At 31.1% G+C, this 20,737-nt stretch overlaps 1 protein-coding gene across 1 annotated transcript; it reads left to right on the plus strand.

Annotated features, from left to right (window-relative positions):
• Positions 1 to 7: 7 nt before the first annotated feature.
• Positions 8 to 20,343, plus strand: LOC122511191 (putative SERF-like protein). The gene is made up of 3 exons (XM_043626300.1): positions 8 to 179; positions 857 to 968; positions 19,821 to 20,343. Exons 1-3 carry the CDS (start codon positions 173 to 175, stop codon positions 19,891 to 19,893), a joined length of 192 nt encoding a protein of 63 aa, XP_043482235.1. The 5' UTR covers positions 8 to 172; the 3' UTR covers positions 19,894 to 20,343.
• Positions 20,344 to 20,737: the final 394 nt, after the last annotated feature.

Consider the following 20,737-nt stretch of genomic DNA (forward strand, 5'->3'; position numbering starts at 1 on the left):
CTGAGCAAGACAGAGAAAAACACTAAACAAATTGGTACTCTGCTTGTTGTCTTTCATTACTCCAGAAAAGCAACATTTATTGTTCGATTTTCTAAAATTCTACACTTGTAGACAATATTTCTTGTAATTTGATCAAAATTACTTGTTAATCGGAGATCAAGAAACAAAAAACATGACCCGTAAGTATATAATATCAACATATTTTGTCTATTTGTTTGTATACTCATTTTCTAAAGGACATTTCAGTGACTTTACTTTTAATATACATATAGAAATATTCAAACTTCCATGCAATTTATTTTGAAACGATATTCTTAAATTCTGGAAATTAATTTAAATTATCTATTTCATACTTGAAGTAAATAATAATAATTTTTTCATAGAAAATAGAAAAAATTGATATCAGAATTCAAGATAAACTGTGTCCTCCATATTTTTTTTGTCTTCTAACGTGTCACTTTCCAATAATAGTCGATAATAATAACTCAGTTTTATTCGATTTTTTGAATTCTAAAAAAGGAGAAAAAAGAGAATTTTATGAGTCTATTTGTTATTTCTATTTTCTTATAAATTGTTTTAAATTTAGGTTAGACTAAACCATTTTTTTAAAAAAGTTTTCTCTAAATTTCAGAATGTATTGTCATATATTTCATTTGTTTACAATATTTGGATTATTTATATTTTCCTCTGATGCCTGAATAAGGAAAAAATCTGAAAATATTGCAAATATTTTAAACTCCATGTGTTATTATTTCAAAACGAAAAATATTTGCAAATACAAAGAAAATATGGAAAATATTTCTTACAACACATTTTATTCAAAGATGCATTTTTTAATTAAAATATTTTATTTCAGGTGGAAATCAACGTGAATTGGCACGTGCAAAAAATATGAAAAAGAATGTTAAGAAAACTGCAGGCGAACAAGAAAGCAATAAAGGTTTAAGTTTAGAACAGCGAAAACAGCGGTAAGTTCATTGAAAAAGAAGCAAAAAATAATGTTATTTAATAATAATTTCACTGAAAAAAAATTTCTGATTAGGGTATATTTAATCTAACCAGAATAAATCTAGTTAGGACATATTTAACAAGAAATTCTAGTTAAAAACAGGTTTTCTGGCAATTCCAACCAGAAATTTTTTTTTCAGTGTTAAGTTTTATATTTAATAATTTAATTTCAATATGTTTCAATATTAAGATATGGGTGATTCTCCTGAAAGGGACCCTTTTTTGTTTAAATTACCAAAAAATCAAATTGTTATTTTTTTTTACTTTCCTTTTCATAAATAAGTTTTGAAGATGTTTAAAGATAAAAATATAAATTGCGCAAAATTAATTTCCAGAAATAAGACCTCCAGCAACATTTTATTATTATGTGTTCTAGAGTTTAAGTATAATTAATTATAACTTTTAAATTAATGATTTTGTAAAAAAAAACTCTGTAGGAATATTTCGTTTTAAATAATAAATTGTTATGTTTTAATTTATTACACTTTTTGCTTGTATATTTTATTTTTATTAAATAAATAATTTAATTTGAGGGTTAAATATTTCAAAAGAATGATTAAAAAAATTAAAAACAAAACGCCTATCAAATATAAAAAAGGCTTTGGAGATGAATTGATAATTTAGGGTGTCTACAACACCTGGAAAACTTGGAAAACCGGGAAATGTCAGGGAAATTAAAAATGTCCTGGAAAACCTGGAAATGTCAGGGGATTTTTTTCATCATGACTTAAAATACTCTTGAACAATATTTTTAATGCCCACAATTAGTTTTACAAATTTTTAGTAAGAAATTAATAGTAATAATTAATATTGCCTTTCTAATTTGCAATTATTCTATTCTATTTTGAGAAATAATATGAACCACAGACATACATATAATCAAATAGAAAAAGATTGACCACTTAAAATTCTGAAAGATCAAAAGAAAAGCAGAAATAATGGCGTTGAAAAATTTTGTTTCGTAAAATAAGTCAATTTATTTTTAAAATACATAATTCAAGGCTCGAACTAGGTCCGTAAATCCAGTAAAGTCCGAAAAGTCAGTTTTTTTTAAAATGGTCCGTAAAGTCCGTAATTTGATTAAAAAGGACGAAAAGTTTGTAAATTGTACGATATAATTTAGGGAATTTTAGAGAAACTACAAATGATTGCAGAAATTCAATTATTTTCAAAAATAAAGTTTTCCAGAAGAATCCAATTATTTAAAATAAAATTTTCATAATATTTATTATATTTCGAAAAAGTTAATTATTTAAAACAATTTTTATAAAATTCATTTAAAAAATTCAATTATTTTCAAAAATAACAAAATTTTTCACAAAAATTTAATTCTTTTTAAACATTTTAATAAAATTTTTCGCAATAATTCAATTATTTTAAATAAATAATATAAATTTCTCAGGAATCCAAATATTTTTGAAAATTTATTGAATAATATTCTTTGCAACTATTCAATTATTTACATAAATAATAAAATCCATTCCAGGATTTCAATTATTTTTAATACAATTTTACAGAAATTGCTAAAAAAATGTAATTATTGTTAAAAATTTAATTTCAATTCCTCAAGAAAATCAAATACTTAAAAAAATGTTTTTTTAAATTCTTTGGAAGAATTCAATTATTTACAAAAATATTAGAATTCTTCACAGGAATTCAATTATTTTTAAATATTTTAATAAAATTGTTCGAAAGAAATCAATTATTTTAAATACAATTTCAATTAAATTTTTTTGAAATAATTCATTCTTTTACATTCTTTTACATTTCAATCAAATTCTTCCCAAAAATTCAATTATTTACATAAATAATTCTTCAAAAGAAATCAATTATGTCTATAAATAACAAAATTATTCCCGAAAATTCAATTATTTTCAGACATTTTGATAAAATTCTTTGCAAAATACAATTATTTTTATAAATAACAATATTCATTACAAGAATTCAATTATTTTTAAAAGTAATGCATTTTTTCTTGGAAATTCAATTATTTAAAAAAATTCTTATTAATTCGTTCGACAGAATTCAATTATTTTCATAATTAATAAGAATTTTAATAGAATTCTTTGTAAAATTAAATTATTTTTAAAAACTTTTCGCAATTGAGTGCTTGGATACAACAAGGGGACGTACGCTCGGCGAGCCGCTTTAAAGTCAGTCAAAGGTACCGTAAAGTGTAAAAAATGAAAATTCAAAATTTTGAATTTTGAAAACTGCCATCTTATAGGAAATAAAAATGCGCATCTTTTTTTTCTTTGAAATTTCTTTGAATAATTAATATTTTTATATGATAATGGAAAAAATGTGATTAATTTTCAATGTTAAATTTCATTGAATTTTAAAATATAAATCGTCGTATCTCCGACAAAAATGAATGAATTCTTTTGATTTTTGGTATACAAATGCATTTGGACCTATAGAAGACGACAATATCACGAAAATGTTAAAAGCAATTAATTGTTTATTGATTTTTAATTGTTAATACTGACCGGTCAAAAATAATTTTTTCTTATCTTTGGCTGCAAAAAGTATGCGGGGAACTTTAAAATTCAAACAACTTCCAGTGAGACATTTGTTTATTACGATGTGAAGAAGTTTTCTGTAAAATTGCAGAAAGATTAGTTTTATATTTACAGAAATACAATAGTTTTAAGAAAAATGCTCGCGCCGCCAACGATCCCTACCGCACAGATTTTAAGGTTAGTTGCACGGTAAAGTTTTATTTATGTATAAATATATGTGTGTAATATTTGCATTGAATTATTTATTAACTATTACATACTATACAACATAGGTATACACTTTTTTAATAATTTTGTAAAATATTATGTGTATGAATAAAAATATTACAAATAATTCTAGCAATATTTAATTAAATTAAGATTATTTCTGATATTTATTTTTGTTAGTATATCGTTTATTTACAACTCAATTTTTATCGACTCTATAATGTATTAAAACTATTACTCAATATGCTGCAACAACACTTAATGTCCTTTTTAATTACATATTACGTTGAATCTAGTATAATCTAATAATATCTATTAAAATATAATAGTTCAAAATATCACAATTGTCAAAAATTGTTTAAAATAAAAATTTTTCCTAGTTTTTAAACAATAATATTAACATCTAAAAACGTTTTATAAATTTAATAATGTTTAAAATAAAAACATTTCTTTTAACACAGATATTAATCTTAATTTAATTAAATACTGCTAGAATTATTTGTAATATTTATATTCATACACATAATATTTTACAAAATTATTAAAAAAGTGTATACCTATGTTGTATAGTATGTAATAGTTAATAAATAATTCAATGCAAATATTACACACATATATTTATACATAAATAAAACTTTACCGTGCAACTAACCTTAAAATCTGTGCGGTAGGGATCGTTGGCGGCGCGAGCATTTTTCTTAAAACTATTGTATTTCTGTAAATATAAAACTAATCTTTCTGCAATTTTACAGAAAACTTCTTCACATCGTAATAAACAAATGTCTCACTGGAAGTTGTTTGAATTTTAAAGTTCCCCGCATACTTTTTGCAGCCAAAGATAAGAAAAAATTATTTTTGACCGGTCAGTATTAACAATTAAAAATCAATAAACAATTAATTGCTTTTAACATTTTCGTGATATTGTCGTCTTCTATAGGTCCAAATGCATTTGTATACCAAAAATCAAAAGAATTCATTCATTTTTGTCGGAGATACGACGATTTATATTTTAAAATTCAATGAAATTTAACATTGAAAATTAATCACATTTTTTCCATTATCATATAAAAATATTAATTATTCAAAGAAATTTCAAAGAAAAAAAAGATGCGCATTTTTATTTCCTATAAGATGGCAGTTTTCAAAATTCAAAATTTTGAATTTTCATTTTTTACACTTTACGGTACCTTTGACTGACTTTAAAGCGGCTCGCCGAGCGTACGTCCCCTTGTTGTATCCAAGCACTCAATTCAATGATTTTCAATATCTACTATTTTTATAAAATTTCCAAACAGAATTCAATTATTTAAAAAATTTTTGTAAAAATCTTCGTAAGAATAAGAATTCCATTTTTTTGGGAATAATACAAATTTCTCAGGAATTCAATTATTTATTTTTGAAAATTTTTTATAAAATTGTTAACAACTATTCAATTATTTTCATAAATAATAAAAATCATCAAAGAATTTCAATTATTTTTAATACAAATTTTAATCGAATTCTTTGAAAAATGTAATTATTCTTAAAAATTTTATTAAAATTCGTTATCAATTTAAAAATTTGTTGGTAAAATTCTTTATGAGAATTAAATTTTAAGAAACATTTAATAATTCAACAAATTATTTTTTTGTATTTAAATAATTGAATTCTAATAAAAATCTATTTAAAAATTAATTTCAGTTAAAATTTTAGATAATAATTGAATATTAAAAGCAATATAGATAGCGTAAATTTTTATAAATAATTAAATTTTGAAATTAATTTTTTTGAAAAAGTTTAATTCAATTTTTTAAATTTTATTTTAAGTTTTTATTTTGTAATATTTATTTAATTGAAAAATTTACGAATAATTGAAATTTTGTAAAATTTATTTAAAGACGAATTTTAGTTAAAAATTGTTGAAAATAATAATTGAATTGATATAATGATTTTATCACTCGGTTACCCAAGTGCGAAAACCAACGCGGCCCAACACTGGCCCAGTATTGGCAAAGCTGGCATCGAGACTTGGCAGACAATATTGGCCCGACTTTGCGCCGACTCTTGTGGTGTTAACCGCGGTTGGACGTCGGCAGCCAGATCTCGGCAGACATTACTGTCCCAATATTGGCACCAAATCTCGGCAGACATTAATGGCCCATTATTGGCAGCCAGATCTCAGCAGACATTAATGGCCCAATATTGGCTGCCATTACTCCCCCAGTGTTGACAAAATTAGAAAAAAATAAAAATAATTTTTTTTTATTCAATTAACTAATTAATTTATAACATTTATACGGCTTATTTCCCTAATTTAAACGCAAACTTACAAATATTTGAAAAATTCTTACCTCTCGCGGGGATCGATACCTGAACCTGACGCTCCACAGCCTAACACTCTGACCACTCTGCTACTCTGACTTGAAGTCGAGGAAGCAAAAGGGTTCTTATAAGCTACACTACACTGGCCAATACTGTGCCATTATTCGGCCGAGCTACGTCCCAATATTGGCAATTATAATTTGCCATCATAGATACAAAATGATAGACATTAATGTGCCATTCTTGGGCCAAGCTACATCCCAATTCTGGCAATTATATTTTGCCATCAAAGATACAAAATGTTTGCCATTAAAGTGCCAACAATGAGCCATTAATGGACCGATCTTCGTCACATCACTGGCAATTGAATTTTGCCATTAAAGATTGATCAACTTTGCCGTGAATGTGCCGTTATTGGGACAAGCTACGCCCCAATACTGTCAATTATAATTTGCCATGAAAGATACAAATTTTTTGCCATTAAAGTGCCAATAATGAGCCGATCTTCGTCACAACACTGGCAGTTGTCTTTTACCATTAAAGATTGATCAACTTTGTCGTGAATGTGTCATTATTGGGCCAAGCAACGCCCCAATTCTGGCAATTATAATTTGCCATGAAAGATACAAATTTTTTGCCATTAAAGTGCCAATAATGAGCCGATCTTTGTCACAACACTGGCAGTTGTCTTTTACCATTAAAGATTGATCAACTTTGTCGTGAATGTGCCATTATTGGGCCAAGCAACGCCCCAATTCTGGCAATTATATTTTGCCATTAAAGATACAAATTTTTTGCCATTAAAGTGCCAATAATGAGCCGATCTTCGTCACAACACTGGCAGTTGTCTTTTACCATTAAAGATTGATCAACTTTGTCGTGAATGTGCCATTATTGGGCCAAGCAACGCCCCAATTCTGGCAATTATATTTTGCCATTAAAGATACAAAATTTTTGCCATTAAAGTGCCATTAATGTGCCTTTAATGGGCCAATCTTTGTCACATCATTGGCGATTGAATTTAAAAAAATTTTAATATCATAATTCATGGTATATTTTTAATATTTAATTATTATCTGAAAATTTGACTAGAATCCATTTTGAAATCAATTTTTACTACAAAATTCTACGAGAATTTAATTATTTAAATGCAAAAATAAATAATTTATTGAATAACTAAATGTTTCTTAAAATTGAATTATGAGAATTAAATTTTAAAAAACATTCATTTATTTAATAAATTTTCTTAAGGAAATAATTTGCATCATTTCTATTTCTTAATTACAATTGCTTTAAGAAAAATTCAAAGATTTTTAAAAAATGAAGGAAAAAAATGTTTATAAATTCTATTTGTCAATTGCAAATATTAATTGAAAGTGAAATTGAAAATTTCTTAATTTTTAGATAATAAAGGAAAAATTTTACTCAAAAAAAGGTTTCTGTAACATTTATTTACGAATTTCTTTAATTGTAAAATTATATGAAAACATTAATAACTTCTTTTTTAAATTAATACTTAATTAAACTTTTTCAAAAAAATTAATTCTTTAAAATTGACAGTTAAAAATATAGAAAATTCAAAGTTTCAAATATTTTAATTTGAATCCTTTTCAAGCTTATTCAATTATTTAAATACAAAATAAATAATTTATTGAATACCTGAATGTTTCTTAAATTTCAATTCTTATAAAAAATTATACCAAATTAAAATGGCATTAATGTGCCTTTAATGGGCCGATCTTCGTCACATCACTGGCAATTGAATTTTCCTATTAAAGATTGATCAACTTTGACAATAACGTGCCGTTATTGGGCCAAGCTACGCCCCAATACTGGCAATTATAATTTGCCATCAAAGATACAAAATGTTTGCCATTAAAGTGCCACTAATGTGCCATTAATGGGCCGATCTTCGTGACATCACTGGCAATTGAATTTTGCCATTAAAGATTGATCAACTTTGCCAATATTATGCCGTTACTGAGCCAAGCTACTCCCCAATACTGGTAATTATAATTTGCCATGAACGATACAAATTTTTTGCCATTAAAGTGCCAATAATGAGCCATTACTGGGCCGATGGTCGGCACATCACTGGCAATTGTCTTTTGACATTAAACATTGATAAACTTTGCCATGAATGTGCCGTTATTGGGCCGAGAGCTGGCCCAGTCTTAAAAAATTTGAAATTCTGACCATCGGCACCCTCATTGGCCCAGTAATGGGACGTTTTGGTTACCAATAATGGCCCAGTAACTACTGCCAATTCTCGGCAGACATTACTGCACCAATGATGGGCCGTTTTTGCAGTCTTGGCATTTCGCACTTGGGTTATCTTTAATTATTATAAAACATAAAGAAATCGATCACTCCGAGTCGAAGACTCGGAGATATCGATATCTTCATGTTTTATAGTTATTAAAATTTAATTTATAATTTTAAGTAAAATGTTCTCTTATTTGACTCGGATTGCTGATATTTTTGTTCGTAAATGGTCCGTAATTTTTCATTTTTGGTTCGTAAAGTACGTATTTTTAAATACTGTGACACTGTGTTACTGGTTCGGGCCCTAATAATTTTTTAAAAATGTGCATTTTATATTTATAATTTTTAACGTTGGTGACGTTTACAATGATTTAGTAGAAAAAATAATTTTCTATTCAAACTTTTGTCTTAATAAAACTTTTACAATGTTTTTTAAACAAAAAGTTAAAAAAGGAAAATTTTGTAAACGTAAAATATTGTTTTCTGAGTGAAAAACAGTTTTTTTCTTCAAATCGTTGATGACAAACGTTGTGAATACTTCTTCCACGTTATTTATAAGTGTTATCAAATAAAATTTGAGCAATGTATTTTTTGTAACCTCTTGTCGATTCTTAAAACCTGGAAAAAAAATTTTAGAAGGCCTGGAAAACCTGGAAATGTCAGGGAAATTTTTTTCAGATTAGTTGTAGACACCCTATTAATTTAATGAAAAAATTCTCGTTTTTTTTTAATTTTAAAAATATTACAATTTTTTAAACAATATTTTTCGTTCTAATCATCAAATATTTTTACATAGATTACATATTATGTTTAAAACGTTAAAAAATATGATGTTATTATATAAAAAACGAGGCTCTCATTGATAATATTATTTTAATTAATAATAATTTCAATAACTTTTTTTATCTTATTTTAAACAAATAGGTAGGGTAGAGTGGGATGAAAAAGCCATTTGAGTTTTATTTAAAAACTATTAATAAGCCGATTTATCAGCTGTTTAGAATATAAATACTATTAGGTAATTATACGCAACTTTTGAATCCAGTTTGAATGTTGTACCTAGATTAATATTGTTTTTATTGTAATTTTAATTTTTTGTTGCTTTTTTGAAAACATTTTGGTGAACTTTTCAAACATATTACAATCTGATTAAGTGAACGAATAATAAAAGTATATATTTATTTACTCTCCCTGCAATATCAGGGTTCGAGGATCCATATACATTGTTCTTATAACTAAATACATTAGAGTCCCGATAGGTGGCGCATTGTGTGAGCACCGTGTTCATTTTCGCTAAGTACAAAAATATTGATAATTTCTTTCTTTGGGCTCGTATCAATTGAAAATTGTTGTTGTGAGGTGATATTGATGTTGGTGGAGCTGTTGTGACTATTGTTTTTTTGTGTAATTGGTCTTAAAGTGACGTTTCAGAACATAATTGTGTACAGCCTATTTTTGAGGTTAGGTGTGCCTCGTGTAAACACGTAATTGTTAGAAAAACGAAAATGGCTCCCCCCAGAAGAGATACCACTAAACAACTTCAGATTACTAGTTTTTCGTCGAAAAAGAATGAATCAAGTGAAAATGTTATTTTGGCGAAGCTTGAAGAGATGGATAAGAAAAATCAAGAAACGCGAAAGCAAATACAGAACATTGCGAGAGTGGTGGACGAGTTGAACGCACTGCGTAAAGATTTTGACAGACATGTTTTAGAGTGGGATAAAGAGAAAACCTCCCTTTTGGAAAGAATTAGTTTTCTAGAAAGAAGAGAGGAAATCAGGGATCGTGCGGACAAGAAAAATAATGTTGTCATTAGTGGATTGGTAACCTCCTCGAATGCGAAGATAGAAGTCGCCGAATTCTTGAAAGAATCACTTAATGTTGAAGCAAATATTGCAGAAGTGCGTAACATTTCAAATAGTAAGCAACAGATGATTAAAGTGAAATTGGATAGCGTGAAAGATAAAGTTATGATTATGAAAAACAAAAAGAAGTTAGCGGGAACGAAAACGTATATAAATGATGACTTGACATGGCAGGAGCGTGAAATTTAGAGAAGCATACGAATGAGAGCTGTAAAGGAAAAGCAATCCGGCAATCAAGTGAAAGTTGGATATCGGAAATTGACAATCGAGGACAAGAATTTTATTTGGAGGGATAATCAAGGATTAGTGGAAGTGAGGAACAGTGATAGCCTAGAACAAGCGACACAGAGTAGAACGGCTTCCCAGACATTTCGACGATCTTGTGAATAGCTGTCAGGCAAGTCAAATTTCTAAACAAAACGTTGACAGGGACCCTTTTTGTTCTTCCTTCTCTCAGAGAGACATTTTGTGTGATTTATCGGAAAATTGTGTTGGAAAAACCTTTTGGAATATTCACGGTATAAATAATTTTTTCAGTTTAGATAATGACGATTTCGAGAAATACTTAAAAAGTGACGCGATAATATGTTTGTGTGAAACTTTGCTTACCAGTGATTCAATCAGTTTACCTACCTTCTTTGGGACACACTACAAAACACTAATAGAACCAGCAGTTAAAGATAAGGCTCGAGGCAGGGCTAGCGGAGGCCTACTTACCATCTATGACTCTAGAATCGTGAAAGAAGTTAAAGTACTGGAATCTAAGGAAAGTTGGCTGATTTTTAGTTGTTACATAGAGTGTAAAAAATATATAATTATCAACGTGTATTTGAGAGGCTCGAGTTACTCGGAAAACGTAGAGGTACTCCAATCATCCTTGTTTAATTTTGTTGGGAACAGCGACTGTTTGTGTATATTGGGAGGCGACGTGAATGCTAGAATTGGTGCGTTAAATCAGTTTGAAAAGGAATTGTTCGAAGATAGTGCATTCTCTGAAATAAGAAGATCAAAAGATGAAGTTACTGACAGAAAAGGTTATCTTCTTCATGAGATACTGGAGAACCTTGGATTCGTTGTCCTAAATGGAAGATCTGTATCGGATAGTCAAGGAAATTTTACATACGTGAGTGCACAAGGTGCTAGTACTATCGACCATATTTGGACTAACCTGAATGGACTGTATGTGATTCAAGATTTCGAGGTTAGGGATTTCGGACTCTCAGACCCTTTGCCGATTCGTGCTGCTTTACAAATAAAAACTCCAGAGGATTTCACTACTGCATCAATCCCAATTAACACTACTGTTTCGAAATTTGTTTGGAAGGATAAAAGGGAAGAAGAGTATTTGAATTTGCTTACAGACCTTGGAAACGAATTATCAAATGAAATTCCACACGATATTGATACAATGAATGATCTATTGATTGAAAATATTAAAAAGGCAGCAATTGAATCGGGGATGCAACAAACGATAAAAATGCAATCAATGGAAAGCAGTAATAAGCCCTGGTTTAATAGTGCTTGTAAGGCTTTAAAAGTGATTTTGAATCGGTATCGTAGACTATGGTTTAAGTCAAAAAATACAATTGATCGAGACAATTACACAAGGGCAAGGAAGGATCACATTATATTATTGAGAACCACCAAAAATGATTATATAAAAAAGCATAAAGAAGCAATATGTAATACAAAAAATCCAAAAGAATTCTGGAAAGCAGTGAAATTTTTCAAAAAGAAAAAATACCAAAATAATATAATTTCGAAAGAGGAATGGACAAGCTTCTATAAGGAAATCTACGACACTGCTGTATCGCCCAATGAAATTTATTACGACTGTAAACATCCTTTTCTTGATAGGGAAATAAGTATGGAAGAAGTGATTAAAGTAATTGGTAAACTAAAACTTAACAAGTCGCCAGGCCCTGATGGAATAAACAATAATTTCTTTAAGTGTCTACCTGTGAAGTGGCTGAAATTGATGATTACTTTGTTCGAAAAAGTTCTTAATGATGGTGAAATCCCTCATAGTTGGAGTCAATCGGATGTAATGTTACTGTACAAGAAGGGTGATGCGAAGGACCCGTTGAATTATAGAGGAATCTCATTAATGAATTCAATAGCAAAAATCTTCACCTCTATTCTCGCTGGAAGATTGAATACTTGGGCAGAGGAGTGCCATATATTGCCAGAGGCTCAAAGCGGATTTAGGAAGAAAAGATCTTGTGAAGATAATATATTTATTCTTTCGTCAAAAATCCAACTCGAATTGCAGAAACCCAAGGGTAAATTGTTTCTTGTCTTTGTCGACTTTCGCAGAGCCTTCCCCTCGGTTGTCCACAGGATTCTCTGGAAGAAGCTGTATGAGGTGGGTGTTAGTGCAACAATTATTCGTGTCATGCAGGATTTTTATTCAAAGGCCAAAATGCGAGTAAAGATTGGTTGTGCTGAAAAAACAGAGGAAATTGATATTACAGAGGGAATCCTCCAGGGTGACTCGTTAAGTCCTCTACTATTTGGGATCTTTTTGTATGATATGGTAGAATTCTTCGAAAGCAGGGGACACACAGACATAGCAAAGATAATTAAATTAATACTTTTTGCAGACGATTTAGTATTCAATACTATTTCCATTATCGAAATGCAAGAGATGTTGGATACATTGTCAGAGTATTGTAGGATCAACTCTTTAGAAGTAAATACATCGAAGACGAAACTACTAGTCTGTTCAAAGGGCGGAAAACCAAAAAAATATCGTGCTGTCAAATATAGAGAAGAGCCATTGGAAAGAGTTAAAAGCTACGTTTACCTAGGAATACCAATAACCACATCAGGATTATTTAATTTGGCTGCCAAGAGCATGGTAGCAAGAGCTAGGGTGGCATTAGGAACCATTTGGTCAACTTTTATGGCTGCAAAGGTATCGTCGTGGGACTCGAGAAATCGTTTGTTTGATGCAGTGGGTGTTTCTACTCTTTTATACAGTGCTGGAGTTTGGGGACTGAGGCATTTTGATGACATCAATTCACTGCAAGCTGCTTATTTCTGCAATTTGTTAGAACTTCCTAGAACTACGCCAGGCTATATGCTTAGAATTGAGGTTGGAGTATCAAGATTAAGTGACAGTGCAATGATTAGGGCAATTAAACTGTGGTCTAGAATTGTTAACATGGAAGATTATAGATTTCCAAAAATATGCCTAAATAATCTTTTGGCTCAGGACAATAAAAAAAGAAACATTGTAAAATACAACTGGGCATCCTTAATGAGACAACAGTTCATCAGACTCGGAATTGAAGAAATATGGCTAAATCAAGATCCTACATCTCTCAACTGGAAACAATTACGTGAGAATATGAAAGAACTTTCTTTTAACAGTGACATTCAACGTGTGAGTGATTCTAGATATAGCCCAATTTATAAGTTTCTTGTTAATTTAAATGAGCTTAAATGTGAAAAATATTTAACCTTTCAAGTCCCTATTCATTTTACACGAATTATGTCTCAATTAAGACTCTCAAATTTTAATGAAGTAAGATTTAAATTCAACAAAATAGTTTATCGGTTCTCAACGGAAGCAATGTGTACGCTTTGTGATGAATATGTACCTGAATCATTAGAACATTTTATGTGGGAGTGTCCTAAGTACGCGGATTTGAGAGAAAAGTATTTAATTTGTGATCCTTTTTGTAAGGTTATTCTTACTGATTCAGTATTACATTGTAAAAATTTAGTTCATTTTATTACGAATAGTCTAAAACGACGTTCACTTTTGTTAGAGGATGATTATTGATATTTATTATAGCTGTTTCAGATGGACTCTTGTAATAGATTTAATATCTTAATACAATAAATTAAAAAAAAAAAAAAAAAAAAAATAACTAAATACATTAACGCTTAAACTATATTACAAAACCTTACAAACTATTCAAGAACGCAAAAACAAAAACGCAAAAATTTTCTCTCTCTCTCTCTCCAGTGCCTGGGCTTCCGTTTCCTGTTTTTATTGTGCCCATTGTGGCTTTTTCGTTTTAATTAAAAATCGAGCTATACGAAACCCACCCTATTTATTACCCTCTTTAAACCACGTACATTTCTCTTCTCTCATCCAGTTCTTTCATCCATCTCACACCCTGTCCACTTTCATCCAAAATCCATTTTATTATCTGCCCAGTCTCCCATTCTTCCCCCCAATCATTCACGCCTCTTCCACACCTCTCCAACACATGACCCCAATCTTCCACCTCATATCCACATACTCTACACATTTTCTCTTCATTCCCCACCCAGTATCTGCATTCTCTCACCCCCTCCCCCATTCTATATCTTATTACCCTACTCCACTTTGTCCCCCTTCCTCCGCTGCCCTGTAAAAAAAAAAGTATTGGGAGGTACGGGATTCCGTATTGCAAGTGCCAACCTGGCAATGCGGTATTCGCGAATTACCGCATTGGGTGTCCTGGTGAATACGGAAATCAAGGGGTCCCAATGCGGTGCAAGTTTTAAGCTTAAAAAAAACGAAAATACGTGACAGGAGGAAATAATTAGTGTCAGTGCAGAAATATGCGAGTTAAAGGAATGAGAAAATAATAATAGTGAGTGTAAAAATGAAACTTTAAGAAAAAAAGGTAAGTTGAACTGTCAAATATGAGTCCAATGCGGCGTAGGCTGCTTTCAATGCGGTACACAATCGGTACATAGTGCAAGTCGACAGTAGAGGGCAGAAGCAAGCAGAGCGAATCGAGCGAACACAGTGGCCCAGCTGACATATGATTTGCATTACATTACTTTCCAATTTTTTATTTTATAACCACGTTTCTGGATGAATCTAAACAATATTTTCGATTATTGTAATTTAGAAGATGCTTACCAATTGTACGTTGGCAGATTTAGTGAAAAGTGTCTGTGTACGGAGACAAATATGTTAGAAAATGTTTGTTTACCTATTTCACGCCATTCAAACCAGTCAAAGTTGCTTTTGCTGTGGCGCATTGAAATCAGCCTATGCCGCATTGGGCCTATATTTGACAGTTCAACTTACCTTTTTTTCTTAAAGTTTCATTTTTACACTCACTATTATTATTTTCTCATTCCTTTAACTTGCATATTTCTGCACTGACACTAATTATTTCCTCGTGTCACGTATTTTCGTTTTTTTAAAGCTTAAAACTGGCACCGCATTGGGACCCCTTGATTTCCGTATTCACCACGACACCCAATGCGGTAATTCGCGAATACCGCATTGGCAGGTTGGCACTCGCAGTGCGGAATCCCGTACCTTCCAACACTTTTTTTTACAGGGTGGTTAGATATTTTGGCACACCCACCCCCTTCACCATTCCGTACCACTTATTATACCTTGACTTACCTATCTTTTCCCACCTCTCTTCTGAATCTTTTCCCTTCCATCCCTCTTCCATTTCATACCATCCTTTTCCTTCTCTACTCGCCTCCTTCATCACCCCTTTTCTTTCAGCCTCCCATTTCGACATCTCTTTCGCCCCCCTTTCCTCCCTTATTACAATAAGCTCCCTACACCGTTGAGTCCACTGATTTCCCCTGCCCTGCTTAAATTTCTCTTCCAATCCCCACGCCCTCCTCCTCTGTCTTATCAACATTTTTTCCCTACCTAATTCTTCCCTGAGCATATACCCCGGACAACTTCTGCTTACCCCCATTGTCCATCTCAGATACCTCTCACTCATACTCTCCACTTTCTTTCTTTCTTTCCACCCCCATATTTCTACCCCATAACATATCCCCCATACTTGACCCAAAATCTTGCCCGCTTTTTCCAGTCTTCTACTCACATGCAGCTCTAAACTTCCATTCGATTTAAACCAAAAACCCAAATAACAAAATTCATCCACTTCCTCTACATTCTTTCCATTCAACTTCCAAACCTCAACCTCTTCACTCTTCCTATTCCTAAATCTCATAACCTTTGTTTTCTCTACATTCACCCACAGATCCTTTCCCCTTACATACTTTTCGAACTCTCTCATCAACAATCTTATTCCACTTTCACACTCTGCCAACAACACTATGTCGTCGGCGTACGCCATCGAATAAATTCTCCCCTTTCCCAAAACCACCCCTCCCTTCCCTCTTTCGCTCAGTTTCTCCTCCAAATCCGCCATCAATAGACTAAAGAGAATTGGACTCAACGGACAACCTTGCATTAAGCCCCTCCCCATCCAGAAAATATCTCCGAAGTCTTCCCCAATTCTAACCCTCGCCTTCACATCCTCGTACAGTTCCTTAATCCGCTCAATGAGACCTCTTTCCACCCCTCTTTCCCGCAGCGTTTTCCAAAGCACTTCCCTGTTAACTGACGGAAACGCCGCCTTAAAGTCGACGAACAGAGCCACCAACTTCCCCTTCTTTTTTCCTAATTCCTTCCCCACCAGAAAATTTAGAGAGTATATGTGGTCCATAGTGCCCATCCCTTTACGGAATCCTGCCTGATTTTGAGGTATCCCTCCAGCCTTGTCTACACTTTCTTCCAGCCTCCGCCTCAAGATCTCTGCGTAAATCTTGTATCCAACTGGCATTAGAGTGATTCCTCTATATTCCTCCACCTTTCCCACATAGCACAATAGTATGAGGTAAGGTTATGTTGAGTACTAATCGTAAGGCTCAATGAACCTTATGACATAAGGTTACACGATATTGCTGTGGTAGACCTGAGGTGAACTAAAAACTTCCGCCATGGAGGTAAGGTGACATGTTAGAGTGTGGTAAGTATATATGATAAGGCTATGGTAACCTTACACGTTAAGGTTGAGGTAACGTTACACGTTAAGGTTGAGGTAACGTTACTCGTTAAGGTTGAGGTAACGTTACATGTTAAGGTTGAGGTAAGGTTATATGTCAAGGTTGAGGTAAGGTAATTAATAAGTTGTAAGGTTAAGGTAAGGTTGTGATAAGTTTACCAGTTATGGAAAATATTGACAAAATAATTAATAATATAATTAATAAATAAATATTAAATTAAAAAGTTAAGTTTGTTACTCTTCTCTATTTTGGAAACCTGACATGAAGCAGAAAATTTTGAAAACAAATTTGGGGGGACTGGGATTCGAACCCGGGATCGACGCGCATAAACCTAACATCCTAACTAACTGAGCTAAGTGGAGAACTGGTAGCAAGAAAATTAATTTTGCCTTTAAGGAGTTAATCATATTCTTGGTTCACCTTAAAGGCAAAATTGATTTTCCTTCTGACAGTTCTGTACTTAGCTCAGTTAGTTAGAATGATTGGTTTATGCGCGTCGATCCCGGGTTCGAATCCCAGTCCCCCCAAATTTGTTTTCAAAATTTTCTGCTTCATGTCAGGTTTTCAAAATAGAGAAGAGTAACAAACTTAACTTTTTAATTTAATATTTATTTATTAATTAGGGGAATGTAGTCAAGGTTGGCCTACTGTCTAGGTAGGCCACTCGCGTTTTTTTGTCAAGTTCACTAGCGCCACCTACGCGCATTTTTGTCGAAGCTTGTCTTAGTGAAACCTAACTTTTTGTTCAATTACATTTTCGGAAAATCGAAAATTGTGTTTTCTGTGACGTCGGTACAAAAAAAGCTCAAAAAAAGTTTTGTGCATAATGTGAAAAACCATTAATAAAAGATAAAAAACAAATTGAATCGTCAAGGCAAGTATGCAGAAAATTTGTGGGACTCATGGTTGAAAGGAAAACAAAGTAAAAAATCGAATCCCGAAACGTATTTCTTTATGGTTACAACAATTCGGTAATGTTACTTACTGTCAAGGTCGGCCACTATGTGTTTAAAATGCGCAAAGTTGAGGACGAGCTACTTCATTTGCAAAAACTGCAATTCTGTATAACTCATAATATAATTGATCATCTTATTAATATTTTTATTTAATTTTATTAATATTTTAGTGCAAAACTTTTTTTTATTTATATTTATTTTTTTATATTGTTTATTGTTATTATTTTGTTATTTCATTAGGTTACAAACTGTAAACAATAAAGAATCAATTTTCCGTAACTCCAAACATGTTATTTTATTTTTTAACGATTAATGCCCTTTGAATTTTAAACATGGCCGACCTTGACTGTAATGGCCAACCTGGACTACAAATTTTTTTTTTTTTAAATCTTTATAACTTTTTCATTTTTAAACCTGTCAATTTACTTTGTACAGAAAAAATGTTCCTATTAAACAGGACTTTCCAACCATATACTTCAATTGTCCAAATTCATTTTTAAAAAAAAGTTATAAACAAAAGTCAAAAAGGTGGCCGACCTAGACTATGTTCCCCTATATTATTAATTATTTTGTCAATATTTTCCATAACTGGTAAACTTATCACAACCTTACCTTAACCTTACAACTTATTAATTACCTTACCTCAACCTTGACATATAACCTTACCTCAACCTTAACATGTAACGTTACCTCAACCTTAACGAGTAACGTTACCTCAACCTTAACGTGTAAGGTTACCAGAACCTTAACGTGTAAGGTTACATCAACCTTAACGTGTAAGGTTATCTCAACCTTAACGTGTAAGGTTACCATAGCCTTATCATATAACTTACCACACCCTAACATGTAACCTTACCTCCATGGCGGAAGTTTTTAGTTCACCTCAGGTCTACCACAGCAATATCGTGTAACCTTATGAGCCTTACGATTAGTATTCAACATAACGTTACCTCATACTATTGTGCTATGTGGGTTTTCCCTTCCCCTTTCTTAACCAACGGTACGATTACTCCCGTTTTCCATCCCTCCGGCCATCCTTGTGCCTTCCACACCTTATTAATCAATTCCCACATCTCTTTCCTAATTACTTCCCCCCCATACTTTAAACTCTCCGCTTTCATTCCGTCGAAACCCGCTACTTTGTTCCTTTTCATCGCGTCGATTGCATTGTCCACTTCCTCCCTGCTTATATCCTCGCACTCTGCTTCACCTACCACCGTTCTCCTTTCTCCCACCACTCTACCATCTACCCCCCCCCCCACTGAGCTCCTTAAAATACCTAGTCCATTGCCCCATACTTATGCCCTTATCCACCCCTCCTTTTCTTTTCCTTTCTCTATTTATTACTTCCCATTCCCCACCAGGTGGTGCAAAAAAGCCACTTACAGTGCTTTCATAAAACTCTTATAACTTAGACCTTTCATGAGATAAAAAATATTTTCGTCAAGAATTTTCAAGCTTAATAACTAAACTTTCAATAACAATTGGAAATTTGAGAAAAAAAATTTAAATACAGATTTTACAGCATCAAAAGTAAAAATGTGGCTTTTTTACCCACTCTACCCTATAAGTAAAAAATAAACGTTAGATTCTGAACTTTAATTTGATATATATAATTATTATAAATATGTTGACATTATGTAATTACGTTAAAATATAATTATAAAATGTATATGCTATTTAACCAATTAAAACTCGAAGACAAAATTAAATACGTTTTTTAAATAAGAAGAAATAAATAAATTTTTCAAAAAATTCAAACTTTATAGAATATTAATAAAAAATTAATGTAAATAATGAACCTCATGTTGGAGACACGTGAAGTGGTCCATTTCAAGAAAATCACCCATATATTAAATAAATTAATACTGAATATACATTGGAGAATTTTTTAAAATTTCTATAATACATTAATATTATAGAGATGCCGATCGAATGAGGGAAAAACAACAGAAAAAAATGCAGGACCCACCACAGAAACAAACGGCGACATAATTGTAAATAATTTATATAGAAAAATGCTTGACAAAAATACAAATGCATAAAAATTAAGAATTTCCAACATTTCAGCATTAATTACAAAAAAAATATATTGCACGAATGGAATACAATTTTAATTTATCTTTTAAATAATTTCTTCTTCGTTTATTAAACAGTAAACAGTTTAAATTTGAAAATCTATCAAAATTTGTTTGTCTCTCACGACGTATGCAAAATAATGATTAATGTGAATGAAATTATTACGTTTGCAAATTTGACTGGTATTAATTATAGTAATAGGAAAATAAATTATTGATAATATCCTTAAGTAGTTTACTTGTAACTTGTACATTTAATTCTCAGTTACTAAGAAAAATAAACCGAATTCTTCATTAAGATAAAAAGTAAGAAAGTGTATGTATAACCAGCAAATTTGGTTTGTAATAAATAGTTCAAATTTTAAAATGAATTTTTTTTCACGACAATTTAATTCTTCAGGTTTGCCACAAAAATTTGATTTTATTTTTCTCTGATTTCCAGACAGAACTTTGACTTTTTCATTTGTAATACTAGATTTAAATGTCTTTAATTGTAAACAGGGTTCCTACAGAATCTGGAAATCATGGAAATCATGGAAATGGTATGGAATTTTTAAAAGGCTTCTGGAAATCATGGAAAAGGTATGGAATTTTAAAATCGGATTTCTGTAGGAACCCTGTAAAATTATTTGGAATATCAATAGTTTTCTTTAAATAAATATTTAATCATTATTACTATTTTTCCACAGAAATTAAGATTTTAGAGAAATTTCGAATCCTTTGAAATTCAATAATTTACAAGAATTACTACTGTAACTTTT

This window comes from Leptopilina heterotoma, unplaced genomic scaffold, assembly GCF_015476425.1.
Source record: "Leptopilina heterotoma isolate Lh14 unplaced genomic scaffold, ASM1547642v1 Lhet_81, whole genome shotgun sequence".
Lineage (NCBI taxonomy): Eukaryota > Metazoa > Arthropoda > Insecta > Hymenoptera > Figitidae > Leptopilina > Leptopilina heterotoma.

What these genes read in the sequence shown, in the direction of transcription:
- LOC122511191 (XM_043626300.1), top strand. An exon ending in TTAGAACAGCGAAAACAGCG is followed by an intron (nt 969 to 19,820) that starts GTAAGTTCATTG and finishes TTAATATTATAG; the next exon opens with AGATGCCGATCGAATGAGGG.